This window comes from Amia ocellicauda, chromosome 12 (assembly GCF_036373705.1).
Source record: "Amia ocellicauda isolate fAmiCal2 chromosome 12, fAmiCal2.hap1, whole genome shotgun sequence".
NCBI lineage: Eukaryota > Metazoa > Chordata > Actinopteri > Amiiformes > Amiidae > Amia > Amia ocellicauda.
Genome location: NC_089861.1, coordinates 17,873,309 through 17,892,347, shown reverse-complemented (window position 1 = coordinate 17,892,347; position 19,039 = coordinate 17,873,309). Strand labels below are relative to the sequence as shown.

The 19,039-nt window shown below is 44.2% G+C and overlaps 1 protein-coding gene across 5 annotated transcripts; it reads right to left on the bottom strand.

The window, feature by feature from the left end:
* Positions 1-4,906: 4,906 nt before the first annotated feature.
* On the bottom strand, positions 4,907-18,534 carry LOC136764460 (SLAM family member 8-like). Of its 5 annotated transcripts, none has more exons than XM_066718554.1 (12): positions 17,647-18,533; positions 13,724-14,032; positions 13,238-13,510; positions 12,957-13,061; positions 12,404-12,430; positions 12,140-12,166; positions 11,732-11,986; positions 10,888-11,148; positions 10,256-10,309; positions 6,640-6,693; positions 6,531-6,551; positions 4,907-6,238 (listed from the first exon to the last, which is right to left on the bottom strand). In XM_066718554.1, the coding sequence occupies exons 1-11, from the start codon at positions 17,684-17,686 to the stop codon at positions 6,535-6,537; spliced, it is 1,422 nt and encodes a 473-aa protein (XP_066574651.1). In that variant the 5' UTR covers positions 17,687-18,533; the 3' UTR covers positions 4,907-6,238; positions 6,531-6,534. The 5 variants fall into 5 exon arrangements, with proteins under 5 accessions (XP_066574651.1, XP_066574653.1, XP_066574654.1 ...); XM_066718556.1 differs by having other exon boundaries at positions 4,907-6,145; XM_066718557.1 differs by having other exon boundaries at positions 4,907-5,130.
* Between the last annotated feature and the right edge of the window lie 505 nt (positions 18,535-19,039).

Genomic DNA, 19,039 nt, shown 5'->3' with positions numbered 1-19,039 from the left:
CAGACAGGGCTTGGCCCGGGGTGGGAGTATCATCCAGGACCAATTTGTGATGCACAGATCCCAGGCTGGGACACACTAAAGAAAATTTATATTTTTTGGATGGGGGTCAATCCCGCTCATGGCAAACATAAATACAAGGCATCAACTGCTTTCCCAGCATCCTCCCCCAAAATGGCTTCTGCAGCAAGCTCCCTGGCTATTCCACACTGAAAGGCATCAGGTTGGTGACACCTACCACATCAGTTATTTCAATACACAAAAAACCTACCACCAGGACACAACAATAAATAATTACACCTGTACCAAGATAGCACAGAGTCATCAGATAACAGTATTTATATGTCCATTAAGCCACACATAGGCACACCTTTGCAATCTGTGTATTTTGTAACAATATGACAATACGCCACAATCAGCAAACCAGAATAGACCAGTTTCACAAATATGAAACAATACTGTATCCAATAGGCATCTCAATACATTTATTTTGATGGGTTGAAACTCCGATCAGCCAGAAGTCACTCCAAGCAGGGAAACAGTCCCAATGAAAATGACAATAATACTCTGATCCAGACTTTAAAATTTGAAAAAGATTAAATTGTGCAGGAGGCCCATCCCTATCCACAGGAAATTAAAGACATTTTAGGTAGGACTGCTTCAGTGTGTTAGTAGAATCTGGTGGAAGTGGGAGAGTAATATTCTGTTGGTTTGTCAATTTCCTAGAATTCACCTGAGTATAGGAAATGAAATAGACCCATAAAGGAAGTGAAAACTGTAGTAGCTGGCAGAACAGCATTGCATGGCCAGAGCAGAACAATCCCACCCATCCCATCAGCACTGAATGTCTCACACCAGCTTCCTGAAGAAGCCTTTTGTCCCTCTTTCTTGGTGTGCTGTAAGGGCCCTGCACCAGTGGGACATGGTACTGTGGAGTTGTTGCTGAATGGCTTTTTTGTCTCTAAAGGATGGGGGAATGAAACTGAGAAAGTTCAAAACAAGCCATGTTGGGCCCAGGAGTTCCTGTACCCTCAGGTAGGCTTTTCAATCACAGGGATACATCTGACCTACACAGGGTATTGACTTGGCAGGGGCATAAGCCAGGACCTCCACACAAGCACTGCGGTTGTTGGATCACAGTCAGAAGAGAGGGACAAAGAAAGAGGGACGGAGAAGGGGCAGAAGCTAATGCCACCCTACCCCCCAGAGTTGGTATCAGCCATCCCAATGTGCCACTTCTGCCAGTGTGAACTGAGAGAGCTGTGTCAATGGAAATTTGCAGACAAGTTCTATCCTCACCCTTGTTATTCATGCCAGCTTCAGTCATTTGCTCTCAGCCTGGTGAGGGTTACAACCACAATTCCTCTGCCATGTTTGCCTCATTTTCCCCATTACTACTTAACATAGAGGCCTTTACTGCGGACAACATGAACAAGAGGAAAGCAGCTCTGCATCAGTTGCTACCATCACATCCCTTAACAGGTCAGCCTCTGACTGTCCAAAGTCCTGTTCCCGTATGCGAGACGAGACCTGTAGGGCCTGTGGTACCAGTATATAACCTCTAGAGGCCACTCCAATTAAATATCATACAGCTCACCTGTTGAAAAAGGCCTGGAGAGAGAGAGAGAGAGAGAGAGAGAGACAGAGAAAGAGAGAGAGAGGGAGCACATCAAACTCTCAATTGTAACCTTCAAATCCTGCAATTCACTGAACATTCTGAATTGCATTGACTAAGTCAGAGAAAGACTGAAAGGAGGATGAGAGGAATACAAAGTCTGAAAGTGTACCAAATTTTGCTGACAATGTATTCATACCATTTCAGAAAATTAATCTTTTGATAAACCACAATTTACTATTTGATTTAGATAAGATAGTCCAGTGGTTTTGAAACTTGTCCTGGAGGACCACCTACTCTGCTGGTTTTTGTTCCAACCGAGCTCTCAATTACTTAATTGAACCTTTAATTGAAGTCATTTTGATTACATTTGTGTAACTGATAAAAAGTTGGTTCCATAATAAGATAATAATGTCCTTATACAATTTTATACTTAACTTAAAACCCCTAAAAACCAGCAGAGTAGGTGGTACTCCAGGACAGGTTTGAGAACCACCGAGATAGTCCATGTGATTATTACATCCATAATGTTGAGCTGTGTTGGGATTAGAGACCATACCCTCCTCTGGGCACGCTACCACGAGATGTTAGTATTGGCTGCTCTAAAAGATACAAAGAAGGGATCATAAACACTAATTAACAAGTATCACCACAAGAAGGCAGCATGATCACAAAGATGAAACTTTGTGGCACAGCCGCCTATTGTACTTCTCAAATTGCAGCATGTATTGTTGTTTTCTTAAATAGGCACAAGAAACGGATGGTGCGATCAGAAACTGACGCACCTTCACCTTGGAGTTCAGGTTGTATCTCTTTGGCAGTTATCCTTGGTTCTTTTTCTGCCATTCGCACTGTCCTTCTGTTCAATCTGGGGTTGATTTTCCTCTTATGGCCGTCCAGGGAGGTTGGCTACAGTTCCATGGACCATGAACTTCTTAATAATATTTGCAACTGTTGTCACAGGAACATCATACTGCTTGGAGATGGTCTTGTAGCCTTTACCTTTACCATGCTTGTCTATTATTTTCTTTCTGATCTCCTCAGACAACACTCTCCTTTGCTTTCTCTGGTCCATGTTCTGTGTGGTGCACACAATGATACCAAACAGCACTACTTTCTTCCATTTAAATAGGCTGAATGACTGATTACAAGATTGGAGACGTGTGATACTAATTAAAGAAACAAATTAGTTTGGAATATCACTATAATCCAATTATTTATTATCTTTTCAAAGGGGTACCAACAAATGTGTCCAGGCCATTTTAGAATTTCTTTGTAGAATGAGCAATAATTCATCTCTTTTCACAGATTCTTTGCTTTATTCTATGACATACCAAAGACATGCAAGTATACATGATGCAATAGCTTTTAATTTCATCACTTTTCAGGAGGAATTAAGCATTATTTCAATGAGCTGTAAGAGTACCAACACATTTTAGCAAGTCTGTATACATGTTAATTGTGTAAATCCTTACATGCTAAATAGAACAACCCACAGTCACAATAACCTGTCAAACATATTTTATATAAATAGCAGTTATGTGGTATGTGTGTAATAGTTGTCAGATGGATTGACTTAGGCTAGATCGGGAGATGGGGAACAATTACATTTCCTCACATTTTAGAGCAACCAACTGCATATTTAAATTTAGCTTACAGGTTACTCATAACCTATCAGTTCTCAAACACATTTATACTGCAAGGGCAAGACTGAATTGTACAATTGTGGAATATGGAACAGGCAGGAGACAGACGGGGGCAAGAGCCTGCTGGTGCAGGAGGAAGAGGCAATAGAGTACATGGTGGTGTGGTGAGGGGGAGAGGAAGAGCCAGCGGAAGGCAATGGCACAGAGCAATCTCACATCATATACGGGCAACAATTATAGACCATGTAATCAACCATGGCCTAAGTATGACAGAGGCTGATCGGAGAGTGCAGCCTAATGTGTGCCGGTCCACAGTGTCATCAATAATCCGGACATTCAGGAGAGACAACAGGTGTGTAATCATGTACTGCAATATTTATTCACATTGGTATTCCAGTGAATTAAGCCAATGCACACTTCGGAATTCAAGAAGAATACATTGACTTTACTGTACTGTATTTAATGTCTAGGATTGAACGTCTACCCCATGGTAGTGGCGGAAGAGTAGTTTTCACTGCTCAACAAGAAATTGAAATCTGTAATATGGTCATAGCAAACAATGCTATCAGACTAATACACATTCAAAGTGCAGTCATACAAGATGATGATATCTTTCAAAATGTCAACACCGTCAGCCTCTCCACAATTGATAGGGTGCTGAAAAGAAATCACATGAGAATGAAGCAACTCTACAAGGTGCCTTTTGAGTCGAATGGTGAGAGAGTGAAGGAGCTGAGGTACCAGTATGTACAGGTAAGAATTTATCACTGTACACTACACAGTGATATAATCTCTTTTCTTTTCAGTATTGATCCAACCTGTATATGCAGAATATGTTACACAATGTGGGATACGTGTTGATGTAATTGTATGATTTACAATGTCTACTATTATTTCCTAAATTGCTTTTGTATCGCGTATAGAGAGTGATGGAGCTGGAGGCTAATGAATCCCCACACATTTTTGTGTATGTGGATGAGGCAGGATTCAACTTTTTGACAGCAATCCTATTCAGTTGGCTACATAGACAATGTTAGTAATTAAACAGTATTTTATATTGTCTAACAGTCACACTTTCAGAGTACATTGTCATCTGACGATATGTATTTGTTTAGGCAATGATAAAGGAATCTTTTGTTTTGGTGACAAAGATTTATTCATTGATGGATTTATTTACAGTTGAAACATGAGTATTTTTGATTGGAATCGCCTTTTGCAGGTGAAATAGTGTTATGCAGAATGTACCACATGATGTGTGGATTGTACTTAAGAGTTTTGAGAAAATTAAGTTTGTTTCAGAAATGTGTCAAATCGATTGAGAAAAACTGTAACGCCTAGAGCTGTGTACGGGTGAAAATGTCCACTTTATAGCCATGAGCTTGATAAGTCAAATCGTATGAAACATTAAAGAAGAGAGAGCGACTGCTTTGATAATCATTAACACAAAGCTGGCCTAGTTAGCCTCAATTATGTCTTGTAATTTGCAGTTATAGATTAAGAAGCCATGCATTCTGGGTATCATCCCCAATTCCTTATATTTATTTTTTCTCTCTCACACACCCTTACCCACAAACTCAATCAAAATCCCAGACACAGCTATAGGTTTAGCTGGACCATAAGTAAAGACATGACATGCATATAAAATATATATGATTTAGAGTGTTTTTATTAATATAGTATGAATTAATATAATCAATATAATTACATGTACACATAAAATAAAGATGACTAGCAGAGATCCTTGAATGCCAGCTAAAAACACCAGAAAGTTGCAGGGGATTAGTGCAGTGTCTGTGAATGTCTGTTTCATTGCTGATGTTTCAATGCACTTTGTTTTGCACTTATGTTGTAAGTAGCCCTGGATAAGGGTGTCTGCCAAGAAAAAAAAATAATAATAATAATAATAATGATGATGGGGTCACAGGCACCCATCACAGTAACACTGCAGCCAGGTCACAGTGCTGTATCATGGGGACACTGGCATTAGAGTACAGTGGTCATAAATAATGTAACACATACAGACGGGTGACAAATTAATGGAAAAACATGAATAAATGAGTGAAGGAACATAAATGCAGATGGCTATAAACAGTTGTACTGCATGACACAATTAAGAAATTAATATTCTGTCATGTTCTGTGGCATGTATAAAAATGCTGAGCAGGCCCAGTTGAGCTTGATTTTGGATCAAAATGGCAGTCCATAAACTCCTCATTACAAAGACAAATGCACATTTGAGAGATCAGTGGTGCAAAAACCATAGGCACTGGTCTACAGACATGTGGAAAAAAAGTTATTTGGTCAGATGAGTCATCCTTCACCATATTCTCGACAAGTGGGCGAGTGCATGTGTGGGACACCAAGAGAACAGTACAGGCCTGACTGCTTGACCCCTACAGTGAGGGGGTCTGGAAGCTCTGTCATGCTGTGGGGGTCATTTTCCTGGCATGATTTGTGTCCACTTGTCCCCTTAGAGGGAAGGATCGCTGCAAATCATTATTCAGTTATCCTGAGTGATCACCTTTATCCTATGGTGAAACATTTCTATCCTGATGGGAGTGGTCTCTTCCAGGATGACAATGCCCCCATCCACAGGGCACAAGGGCTCACTGAATGGTTTTATTAGTATGAAAATGATGTAAATCATATGCTATGGCCTTCACAGTCACCAGATCACAACCCAATAGAACACCTATGGGAGATTTTGGACTGACGTGTTACACAGCGCTCTCCACCACCATCATTAAAAAAAAACAATGAAGGAATATCTTTGGAAGAATGGTGTTCCATCCCTCCAGTTGAGTTCCAGAGACTCTAGAATCTGTGCCAAGAGCACTGAGGCTGTGCTGTTTGTGGTGTGCTGGTGCAGTCCATCTGCAGTGCCGGACTAAGGGAGCGTGAGGATGTGCCATAGTTAAGGCCAATAATGAATCCCATTGGGTAGTTCAATTTGCAATGCCCATGCCTGTACTGGTGTGATCTGTGGAAGTGCACTAATGATCACTGTCCCACAGTTACAGGAGGATTGCAGAGCTGGAGCTAAACAGATGATCCTTCACAATGTCCAGAGTCGGGTGGGTGGACTGTGTGACTGATTGGCTGTGTGTGTCAGTCACTGTGTCAGTCAGTCGGTGTTTCAGTCAGTCAGTCAGTGTGTCAGTCAGTCAGTCAGTCAGTCAGTCAGTGTGTCAGCCAGTCAGTCTGTCAGTGAGTGTATCAGTCAGTGTGTGTGTCAGTCAATCAGTCAGTCAATGTGAGAGTCACTCACTCACCCACTCACTGCTGTTTTCCTCCTGTGGAATTAAAACATGTGTGAATGAGTGAATGCTGTAACTCAGTACAGTTGCAGAGGCCAGAGTAGATTGCGAAACCTGCTCTTACCCAGTGTGGACATCTCAAAGACATCTTGGGGGCCGTGTTGTGGGCTCTGACTCTCTGTAAACACACAGAAAAGCACTGTCAGGAGACCATCTCTCACAGAATGATACAGAAGAGAAGAGATTCAAATGAACATAAATGAAAGAAACAGTGTATGTTTATGTTTATGGTGTATGTTTATGGTGGCCTTAAACATACACTGTGTTTCTTTTTTTTATCGATTTGGTACTATTATCAATAGTATGTGGTAACAAAAGACACAAAACGCAGTTGAGTAAATCATGTCAAACTAAATTAAAACATTTGGTCACATCTACTACAAATTTCTCCCAGGAATGTGAACCTCTTCTGCATGTGTGCAAAATGTCTTTGCACAATTGTTTATTCAGCAAGTAGTTCTCATTCATGCATAAAAGAGCTCACATTTGAGCAAGGATGGACCAAGTAAGAGGCTGAGGGCAAGGGCGAGGGCAAGGGCAAGGACAGGTATACACACAAGAGCAAGGACAAAGGAGAGGTAGAGCTGGCCATAAAGGAAGAGGGGATCAGATGTGTGGTGGTGGAGTAGCTCAAAGGGGAATACAAAGTGCTAATGTTTCAGATTACATTTGTGCCACAACTATTGACCATTTTGTCAATTATGGCTTTTCCATTAGAGAGGCTGGGCAACGCAACTCCCCATACATTACTGCAGTTTATGTGAGTGAAACTGTTTTCAACCTTTCAAATGTAAGGAGTCGAGGGAGGAACCCCACTGGTAAGAGGGCCACTGTGAATGTACAAAGGGGTGCACACATCACCATGTGTGCCGCTCTCTCCAGTGGTGGGCTTCTTTACCACATCACTACAACTGGCCCATACAATACAGAACATCTCCTCACAGTTCTTGATGCACCAGAGAGTGGTTCCACCACACGAGAGATGGCTGGTGAGACCTGACATCTCCTGCTTCTTCATCATATGGGACAATGTTGCTTTCCACCTCTCTCATTTGGGTACTGAATGATTAGCAGCCCACCCAGGAATGGTGATGCAACGTCTCCCACCATACTCTCCTTTTCTCAATCCAGTCGAGGAATTCTTCTCTGCTTTGTGGTGGAAAATTCATGATTTCTGTCCACATGACCAGATGTCCCTCCTTGATGCCATGAATGCTGGCTGCCTGGCAATCACAGCTGAGGATTGTCAAGGGTGGATGCACCACTGCTGGAGAATTTTTCCTTGTTGCATTGCAAGAATAAACATCCAATGCGATGTCGACGAGAAAATGTGGCCTGACCGTCTAGAACGAATGGACTGAAAGTGCAGTGTACAGTAATATACACTCACCTAAAGGATTATTAGGAACACCTGTTCAATTTCTCATTAATTCAATTATCTAATCAACCAATCACATGGCAGTTGCTTCAATGCATTTAGGGGTGTGGTCCTGGTCAAGACAATCTCCTGAACTCCAAACTGAATGTCTGAATGGGAAAGAAAGGTGATTTAAGCAATTTTGAGCGTGGCATGGTTGTTGGTGCCAGACGGTCCGGTCTGAGTATTTCACAATCTGCTCAGTTACTGGGATTTTCACGAACAACCATTTCTAGGGTTTACAAAGAATGGTGTGAAAAGGGAAAAACATCCAGTATGCGGCAGTCCTGTGGGCGAAAATGCCTTGTTGATGCTAGAGGTCAGAGGAGAATGGGCCGACTGATTCAAGCTGATAGAAGAGCAACTTTGACTGAAATAACCACTCGTTACAACCGAGGTATGCAGCAAAGCATTTGTGAAGCCACAACACGTACAACCTTGAGGCGGATGGGCTACAACAGCAGAAGACCCCACCGGGTACCACTCATCTCCACTACAAATAGGAAAAAGAGGCTACAATTTGCACAAGCTCACCAAAATTGGACAGTTGAAGACTGGAAAAATGTTGCCTGGTCTGATGAGTCTCGATTTCTGTTGAGACATTCAGATGGTAGAGTCAGAATTTGGCGTAAACAGAATGAGAACATGGATCCATCATGCCTTGTTACCACTGTGCAGGCTGGTGGTGGTGGTGTAATGGTGTGGGGGATGTTTTCTTGGCACACTTTAGGCCCCTTAGTGCCAATTGGGCATCGTTTAAATGCCACGGCCTACCTGAGCATTGTTTCTGACCATGTCCATCCCTTTATGACCACCATGTACCCATCCTCTGATGGCTACTTCCAGCAGGATAATGCACCATGTCACAAAGGTCGAATCATTTCAAATTGGTTTCTTGAACATGACAATGAGTTCACTGTACTAAACTGGCCCCCACAGTCACCAGATCTCAACCCAATAGAGCATCTTTGGGATGTGGTGGAACGGGAGCTTCGTGCCCTGGATGTGCATCCCACAAATCTCCATCAACTGCAAGATGCTATCCTATCAATATGGGCCAACATTTCTAAAGAATGCTTTCAGCACCTTGTTGAATCAATGCCACGTAGAATTAAGGCAGTTCTGAAGGCGAAAGGGGGTCAAACACAGTATTAGTATGGTGTTCCTAATAATCCTTTAGGTGAGTGTATTTGTCTTGCCTTTTTGACCTTGCTTTGTTTTCACAGAGTGTTATGTGCGTGTGCTCTGTGTCTGTTCTCCTCCTATCCCTATTGTACGCAGGTGTCCTTTGGTGATACTTTGTTTTTCATCATCAGCTTTATATTTTATTCTCTGTACAGCATCATTCAATTTGTAAAAAAAAAAACGAAAAAACAAACAAACTGAATACTGTAAAGTAAAACATTTTGTTGCAGTTCTTGCTCTTTAGTGAAATTATTTCTGCTTTGGTCTTCTTTGATTAAAAATCCTTTTAGGAAACAAGAATACAACCCATGGTGTATTATAATTATAGTATCAAAAAGTGGTACACACTCAAAAAAAGGTAGCCATGGTAGGGTATACTGATAGTCCATTGTGTAAGGACTAATAGAAAGAACTGTCTGTGAGATGACAAATTGTGCTGTTTTGGTAGACTTATTTGAATTTGTGACATCTGTTCAATGTTTTGGGTGTCTTAGTGCATTTTGAATATGAAATGCATCATTTTGGAAAACGATTCAGTTTTGGTGGCTGTGTTAACTGTTTTGCAAAAGTGACTTCTGTTTGGAGAAAAGTGCTCAAGAAATCGAGAAAAAAATGTAACTGGTTGTTACAATGACAAAGCGGAGAGGATTACGTTGTGTTTGGATGACTTAACTAACATACTCATTGTATTTCACAAAAAACGTGGTTGAATCAATGATCTTGTGGTGAAAGATGTGTACAAACTAAATTAAAGCACAATCAGTTGTTTTAAACCTAAGACTTGTTGTTTTACAAGTGATCAGTTTGGAGTTTTGTACTAAAAGTTCTGAAAAATCAACATACTATTGATAATAGTACCAAAGCGATTAAAAAAAATGTAATTTGACCTGAAGGGCGCATTGACAGAGGCGTCCTGCTTCTGCCTCTTGCAAGGGAAGTCATACTGGTTTGTGCTCTGGTTGCAGTGGCCGTGGTGTACTGAGATCACAGAGAAGGGTACAGGGGTGAGTGTTTCCCTGGGCAACTCTGTACCTGCGTCTGGATACACATCACTTCTCTGTGACAGCGAGGCTCTTACCTAGCAGTGGTGCCCATTCCCCATCATCTCTGGTGAGAGCTTGGGGTGGCACCCCTGTAAATAGAACAGAAACAGGCCGGTCAGACTGCAGTCACTTGGGCTCTCTGGCATGAGAGTGTAAACAATGCAGCCTGTCACTCCGACCCTTCCCAGACTGACACAGAGATGAAATAGAACAAGGGCTGTACTTTAAGAAAGCACTTGGTCACCAATATAAAAAAACAAATAGGTTAAAAGACTGAGTATCATAGACTGGGGGAGGGGCAATTCAAACAATGAACAAAGAGAGGAGGGCTTTCGCCAAACAATTAAATTAAGAACTACTGTTAAAATCAGTATTATCCATGGAGATAAGGACATATAGTAATCAAGAAGCTATTGAAGTTAAACCTAATTGAGCATCTCTCTAGGAGCCTTGTATGCCTTTTTGATTGTAGGTAGTTTACGATCCTAATCAAAGTACTGAACAAAACTGGGGATCTGCCCAGACAGGTGAGCCAGGAGAATGAGAATTGTTGGTCTGTGTCAACCCCTTGAACACCGTGACACAAACACTTAGCTTACACACTGCCTGGCATGGCTGGGGGTGTGGCACCACCCCTCACCCTCACCCTCACCCATATCCTCTTCACCTTTGATGTCCAGGTGGAATCTGGTGACTGTCTTCTGCCCGTCCTGGTTCTTCACTTTGTAGAAGCCCCTGTCGACCGAGTTTAAGTTGCTGATGCAGAAGCAATTGTCCTTGGCCTCCAATCTTCCTGTGAAGCGTGGCACCCTGGCTGTGCAGATCCCCTTGGTCATCTCTGCAATGGCCACCCCATTCCAGGTGAGCACCCCGTTGTGCACCCTGGCCTGGAAAGTGACGGACTCCTTCTCCCCCATTTTCAGGTAGGCTGTGGATGAGAGAGAAGCGGGCTGGAATGGTTCGCTCTCAGAAAACTGACTATCAAAGAGACAGACACCTTCCCTCCTGTGCCAGTGTATGGAAGGGTCACAATCACACCATCCACCACAGTTTTAAACACTGCGAACAGAAACGCACACTGACATGGTCATGGCACAATTTTTATACCCAGCAGACAGTTTTTTCACAGTAATCAGTGAGGAAACTCATATTATAATGTATAACAGCAAAGCCAATGCCGCTGACACTGTGACCATGCTATGCTTGTAAATCTTGCGGCCTTTGCACACTGCCATAGCAAAGCTGAGCCAGAACCCTACAGGGTTTGCCCAGTGTGGCTCGGTTCCTCTCAGAGTGCCGTGGACACTGAACCTTGAGACATTGACCAGTCGGAAAAGAACGAAACCCACAAGGATTGGCCTGGGCTGGGCCTGGTTCTGGGCCTGGCTTGGTTCAGTGTTAAAAGGCCACTGGCGTTTGTTCAGTGCCCCCCCAGTTATAACTCTTACAACTATTTCTGCCCCCACCAGAAACAGCAACAGCTGCAGTGACCGTAAATGAGAGAGTCCTACCATGCACTTCCAGGTAGAATCCTCTGATTGTGTCCTGTCCATCAATCACCTGGTAGTCCCCAGTGTCAGCAGACTGCAGATTCGTGATGCAGAACTGATTGTTTGTGAACTCCACTCTGCCTGTAAAGTGCTCATGAGTGGCTCTGCACTGCCCACTGGTCACCTCTGCAATATCCTTTCCATTATATCTCAAGACCCCATTGAACACGGAGGCCTCGAAGGTGACGGAGTCTTTCACCGCCTTATTGAGATAAACTGCGGGTGAGAGAGAGAGTCTGTAACTGATTTGGGGTTTAAACAAAACAAAAGACCAATGCAATGAAAAACTCATCCCTCATGCAGAAGAGGGACTTTATGGTCTTTATGACACACATACACACCTACACATGCAATATAGGTTCTACTTACTTAGGTTCATAGCCTGCTCACGAATTTCTGGGGGGAGGAAACATACAAATATGCATAAAGTTAGGATCCATAAACAATCATAGTTACATTGTGTGAAAGTAAAAAATACAACACTTCATACATTACTACATCGCAAAATGAACACCAGATTCTGTATTTCCTCAACTTCGATTTGAAATTGAAATATTTGTGGTTGATTTAATTTCCTCTCCCTCTGCTGTGTCATCGCCCTGGTGTGGAAACAGAGGGATGGGCTGTACTTACTCTCTGCCTTCTGTGCTTTCCACTTGTCTGTAAATAAAAACACAAGGAAAATTATAAATTAGCCAGATGCTCTTATGAATGACAACAGAGCTCCCTTGGCAGTTCCGGTTTGTCCACTGGTCCTCATGGCCTGTCAGCATGGAGGCTGGCTCCATACCTAGCCCTGCCGCTGCGAGGGGTACCCTGTTAGTGGGAGAGTGAGCTTGACATGAAAAAATCTTGCTCATTTGTGGAGTTCAGTGAGTCATGTGTTCCACCACACCTGTGCTCCCACAATGGATGTTTCAACTAAAATAGAGAGCAGCTGAACCTTTTATGCCAACCTCCAATGAGCATGTAAACACATGGATCAAGTGTGGAGTGAGTGTGTTTTTGTCCAGTGGACACGGGCTGTGTGAATAGTGAGTATTCATCAGTGAGGCGTTGAACTGAGCACAACCTTAGGAAGAGACAGGCAGACAGAGATGACAGACAGAAAGATGGACAGGCAAAGAGAAAAACAAATACACGCAGACATAAAGCGAGACAGACAAACACATTTGGAGATACATGCCTGCTAGACATTTCCAAGTTACACCGCCAGCTACAATCCCAATCCCAACCAAAGTACCAATCACAATGGCCGCTATCGCTCCAGCACTGAGGGAGTCTGCTTTATCTGTGTGAGAGAGATACAAATGGAGAAAGAGAGATTAATGCACACATACACATTACAGACACACACACACAGCATGCACACACACACACACACACACACACACACGCACAACACAGACAACACACAGTACACACAGGCTGTCTGCACACCCTGACGCATTCTGCACAGTGACTCACCGAGGCACAGATCCTCAAGGTCAGCGCTGGCGATCCACAGGTTGACGGGGTTGGAGGCCACACAGCTGTAGGAGTCAGAGAGCCGTGTGATCTTCAGAGGGAGAGTCAGGATGGAGTTGAGGTCAGAGGAGGAGGTGCTGGACAGGGTGTCCCCCAGGCTGTGCCAGTACAGGGTCACCTCTGCATCATTCTCCACAGAGCACTTCAGGGTACAGAGTGTGTCAGGAGGGCTGCCTTTAGCAGAGAGGGTCACTACAGGCTTCGACACACGATCTGGAGAGAGAGAGAGAGACGGAGGTAGAGGGAGAAACTATTCCATTTAAAATCAGGGCATGGTACTGTAAATTATGTATTACAAAATATTGACAGTACAACACTGACTGTACTGATACTTCCCATAGAGCACTGACTGTACTGCACTGACACTGACTGCACCACACTGACACTGACAGTACTCTGCTCTGTGGTGAGAGCACAGACACTCACTGTACACTGTCAGCTGGAACACTGTTGTTGATATGTGTTGTCCTCTGTTGTCCACTGTGTACAGCCCAGAGTCCTCTGTGTTGAGCTGTGTGATGTGGAAGAGCCCAGTGCGGCTGTCCCAGGTCACTCTGCCTCTGAACCTGTCCACAAAGTCACTGCTGCTCTTCCCCTTGGAGATCAGTGCAATAGTGACAGTGCCTGCAAACATCAGGAAGCCATCCTGAAACACAGGGGCTGGGAGAGAGACTGACTTTCCCACAGTGCCCTTCAGCTGCTGCCTCCCAGACTGGGTGAGAGACATACACAGCCCTGAGAGAGAGAGAGAGAGAGAGAGAGAGAGAGAGAGAGAGAGAGAGAGAGAATTAATACAGTACTACAGACACACTGACTGACTGGACACTACAGTACATTAACACTGCACTGAGAGAGAGAGGGTTAATACAGTACAAACACACTAACTGACTGGACACTACAGTACATTAACACTGCACTGAGAGAGAGAGGGTTAATACAGTACAGACACACTGACTGGACACTACAGTACATTAACACTGCACTGAGAGAGAGAGGGTTAATACAGTACAGACACACTGACTGACTGGACACTACAGTACATTAACACTGCACTGAGAGAGAGAGGGTTAATACAGTACAGACACACTGACTGGACACTACAGTACATTAACACTGCACTGAGAGAGAGAGGGTTAATACAGTACAGACACACTGACTGACTGGACACTACAGTACATTAACACTGCACTGAGAGAGAGAGGGTTAATACAGTACAGACACACTGACTGACTGGACACTACAGTACATTAACACTGCACTGAGAGAGAGAGGGTTAATACAGTACAGACACACTGACTGACTGGACACTACAGTACATTAACACTGCACTGAGAGAGAGAGGGTTAATACAGTACAGACACACTGACTGGACACTACAGTACATTAACACTGCACTGAGAGAGAGAGGGTTAATACAGTACAGACACACTGACTGACTGGACACTACAGTACATTAACACTGCACTGAGAGAGAGAGGGTTAATACAGTACAGACACACTGACTGACTGGACACTACAGTACATTAACACTGCACTGAGAGAGAGAGGGTTAATACAGTACAGACACACTGACTGACTGGACACTACAGTACATTAACACTGCACTGAGAGAGAGAGGGTTAATACAGTACAGACACACTGACTGACTGGACACTACAGTACATTAACACTGCACTGAGAGAGAGAGGGTTAATACAGTACAGACACACTGACTGACTGGACACTACAGTACATTAACACTGCACTGAGAGAGAGAGGGTTAATACAGCACAGACACACTGACTGACTGGACACTACAGTACATTAACACTGCACTGAGAGAGAGAGGGTTAATACAGTACAGACACACTGACTGACTGGACACTACAGTACATTAACACTGCACTGAGAGAGAGAGGGTTAATACAGTACAGACACACTGACTGACTGGACACTACAGTACATTAACACTGCACTGAGAGAGAGAGGGTTAATACAGTACAGACACACTGACTGGACACTACAGTACATTAACACTGCACTGAGAGAGAGAGGGTTAATACAGTACAGACACACTGACTGGACACTACAGTACATTAACACTGCACTGAGAGAGAGAGGGTTAATACAGTACAGACACACTGACTGACTGGACACTACAGTACATTAACACTGCACTGAGAGAGAGAGGGTTAATACAGTACAGACACACTGACTGACTGGACACTACAGTACATTAACACTGCACTGAGAGAGAGAGGGTTAATACAGTACAGACACACTGACTGACTGGACACTACAGTACATTAACACTGCACTGAGAGAGAGAGGGTTAATACAGCACAGACACACTGACTGACTGGACACTACAGTACATTAACACTGCACTGAGAGAGAGAGGGTTAATACAGTACAGACACACTGACTGACTGGACACTACAGTACATTAACACTGCACTGAGAGAGAGAGGGTTAATACAGTACAGACACACTGACTGACTGGACACTACAGTACATTAACACTGCACTGAGAGAGAGAGGGTTAATACAGTACAGACACACTGACTGGACACTACAGTACATTAACACTGCACTGAGAGAGAGAGGGTTAATACAGTACAGACACACTGACTGACTGGACACTACAGTACATTAACACTGCACTGAGAGAGAGTGGGTTAATACAGTACAGACACACTGACTGACTGGACACTACAGTACATTAACACTGCACTGAGAGAGATCAGATCAAAATCATAATCGAGTTATAGCAGTCTCAGCCCACTGCAAGTTTTGCACTTTGATTATTTCAATTAAACATACACATTTCATATTTGCACATTTTTATCTATGTTGTCCCCCTCCAGTCCCCGTGCAGTGTGATGTTTAATACAATAGTGTATTTAAAGCCCCTGTGCTGCCAGTTACGGGGTGGCCGCTCCCAGGATAGTGCAGGAAAGAGGACGGGCAGGGTTGCCAGATTGGGGGAAAATCCCCAATTTGTGGGGGAAAATCAAAGCCATGGGGGAACAAATAGGGGGAAAGGTTTCATGGGGGATTGTATGGGGGAAAAATATTTTCAGATGGGGGGATTCAGATTGAAATGGGGGATTTCTGGAATATTTTATTAATATTTTTCATTCTTTCTAGTAGTATGTTTTGATGAGGGTTATGATTTCACTTCCTATGCAGACAGCGTTAAAGACAAAGTGGCCGTAGAGTCAGTGAAGGCGAAGTGCAAGGGGATGCTGCTGCAGATGGCACATCAACTGAAGGCTCAACTGCCACCTAACATCAACATGCTGGCAAAACTGGACATGCTGCACCCAAAAGAGGCATTATCTCAAATCAAGAGCCCCATCACAGCTATTGCGAAGGAATTCCAGTTGGTATGCCAAGACACAGGAGGAACTGAACAACGGTGGTCCAATTTAACCAACAAGGCCTGGAACAAAACAGCTGATTAGTGACGCTGCAGGGAACAAGCAGTATGGTAATGAGCTTGCCCTCACCATGATAACAAACTTTCAGCACTGTCACACTGATGAAAACAAAACTAAGAAACAGACTTCAGTCCAAAACTTTGGAAAGCCTGCTGAAAGGGACAGGACTGCAGGAGCGTTCAGCCAACTCCACAGATGCTGCAGAAGTTGAACAGCAACATGTACAATATCAGCAAGGACAGGACGGTCTGGATGCTCTATTTGTGGAAGCCTAAGTTTGTAAAGCCCTGTTAAGATTTACATCTATTTAATCATTTTTCATTGGCGACTGCATTTATTCACATTTTATCCGTGTAAGGTGTACCTAATAATAGTCTGAACAATTGTTTATTCACATTTAGTTATGGTGGAACATTTCTGTAAACAGTTGAAAATGGGGGATTTATTTTCCACCAGTAGGGGACTTTTGAGGGAAGTGTCTGGCAGCCCTGAGGCCAGGCCGGGCCGAGCAGAGGCGGAGGGGCTTTGGCTTGAGAAACCCACAGCTGATCCTCTGGCCTGCACTGCCCGCTGCTTCTTTGTGTTTGTGTTTTGTGTTATTGTAATCCATTTTTAAACGTTGTATCTGTTTAAACGTTGTAATGATTTTCAAACAAACAAATTCTGTTAAATTCGTGTTAAAGGACAAAATAAACCACACATCTTTACAAGTCGTCTGGCCGCTGTCTCCCACCCCGCTCCCCTCATTCGCACCCGCAGCCCCGCCGAGTGGAAACAGATTAGAAATAAAACCATAAGACAGTATAATGTAATGGAAAACAAATCACGGGTTTTCAAAACACACTTCTAGTGCAAGGCGAATATACTTTCACTTTCTGTCTCTCCATTACACTGAATAGCTGATCGATCGATGGCTGCCAAACTTACCAGAAAGAAACGCCACGGACACACACAGGAGACCCCGCATTACTGACCCCTCAGTGAACAGACCCTAATCCACAGACACACAGCCCCACTACACGGACAGACACACAGCCCCCACTATACGGACAGACGGACAGACACACAGCCCCCACTATACGGACAGACACACAGCCCCCACTACACGGACAGACGGACAGACACACAGCCCCCACTATACGGACAGACACACAGCCCCCACTACACGGACAGACGGACAGACGCGCAGCCCCACTACACGGACAGACACACAGCCCCCACTACACGGACAGACACACAGCCCCCACTACACGGACAGACGGACAGACACACAGCCCCACTACACGGACAGACACACAGCCCCCACTATACGGACAGACACACAGCCCCCACTATACGGACAGACACACAGCCCCCACTACACGGACAGACGGACAGACGCGCAGCCCCACTACACGGACAGACGGACAGACACACAGCCCCACTACACGGACAGACACACAGCCCCCACTATACGGACAGACACACAGCCCCCACTATACGGACAGACACACAGCCCCCACTATACGGACAGACACACAGCCCCCACTACACGGACAGACGGACAGACGCGCAGCCCCACTACACGGACAGACACACAGCCCCACTATACAGACAGACACACAGCCCCCACTACACGGACAGACACACAGCCCCCACTACACGGACAGACACACAGCCCCCACTACACGGACAGACGGACAGACACACAGCCCCCACTACACGGACAGACGGACAGACACACAGCCCCACTACACGGACAGCCGCGCAGCCCCGGTTCCTGCAGGACGTGGCGCCGGTCTCTCTGCGGCTGCACTTCCTCATTGCGCTGCGCGTCTCTGATCTCCGGGGTTTGCCGGCGGCGCGCCCTGTCCCGGAGATCTGTCTGTTTCCAATCTGCGCCCAATAGCGAAACGTTAACACACGTACGGCTTTCAATCAAACGACCACCGACCATAAACAATATTTCAATTTGAAATACAAGCAGGCGATCGGGTGTAAGACCTTCATGTTGAAACCGTAAAATATAAGTAAAATTTGCCGTTTTCTATATTTACATGTTGCATAGAATGAATATACTGGCATTAACAGCCGTATTTATTGCACTGTACCTTTTCAACATTACTGTTGAACAGTGACCAACAACAGTGTTAGTAGATTTGTTTAGCCTGTAATAGTCTCAGCTGTGTGTGTTGGTAGGACTACAGAAAAAAGTCTTTAACATTTCTCCAATCCGGCAAAATTATTCCATTACAACTGTATGTATTGCACCAAATAAAAACCATGAAAATGTAGTATATTTTCATGATCCCCCCCCCCTCCCGTAACCACTACTTCCAGT

Bases quoted from the DNA above. Each gene is read 5' to 3' on its own strand.
- LOC136764460 (XM_066718552.1), bottom strand. From the start codon at position 17,686: ATGCGGGGTCTCCTGTGTGTGTCCGTGGCGTTTCTTTCTG. The intron at 14,033-17,646 runs GTAAGTTTGGCA...TCTCTCTCTCAG, and splicing joins GTCCGTGGCGTTTCTTTCTG to GGCTGTGTATGTCTCTCACC. The intron at 12,431-12,956 runs GCATGTATCTCC...TTTTATTTACAG, and splicing joins AACTTGGAAATGTCTAGCAG to ACAAGTGGAAAGCACAGAAG.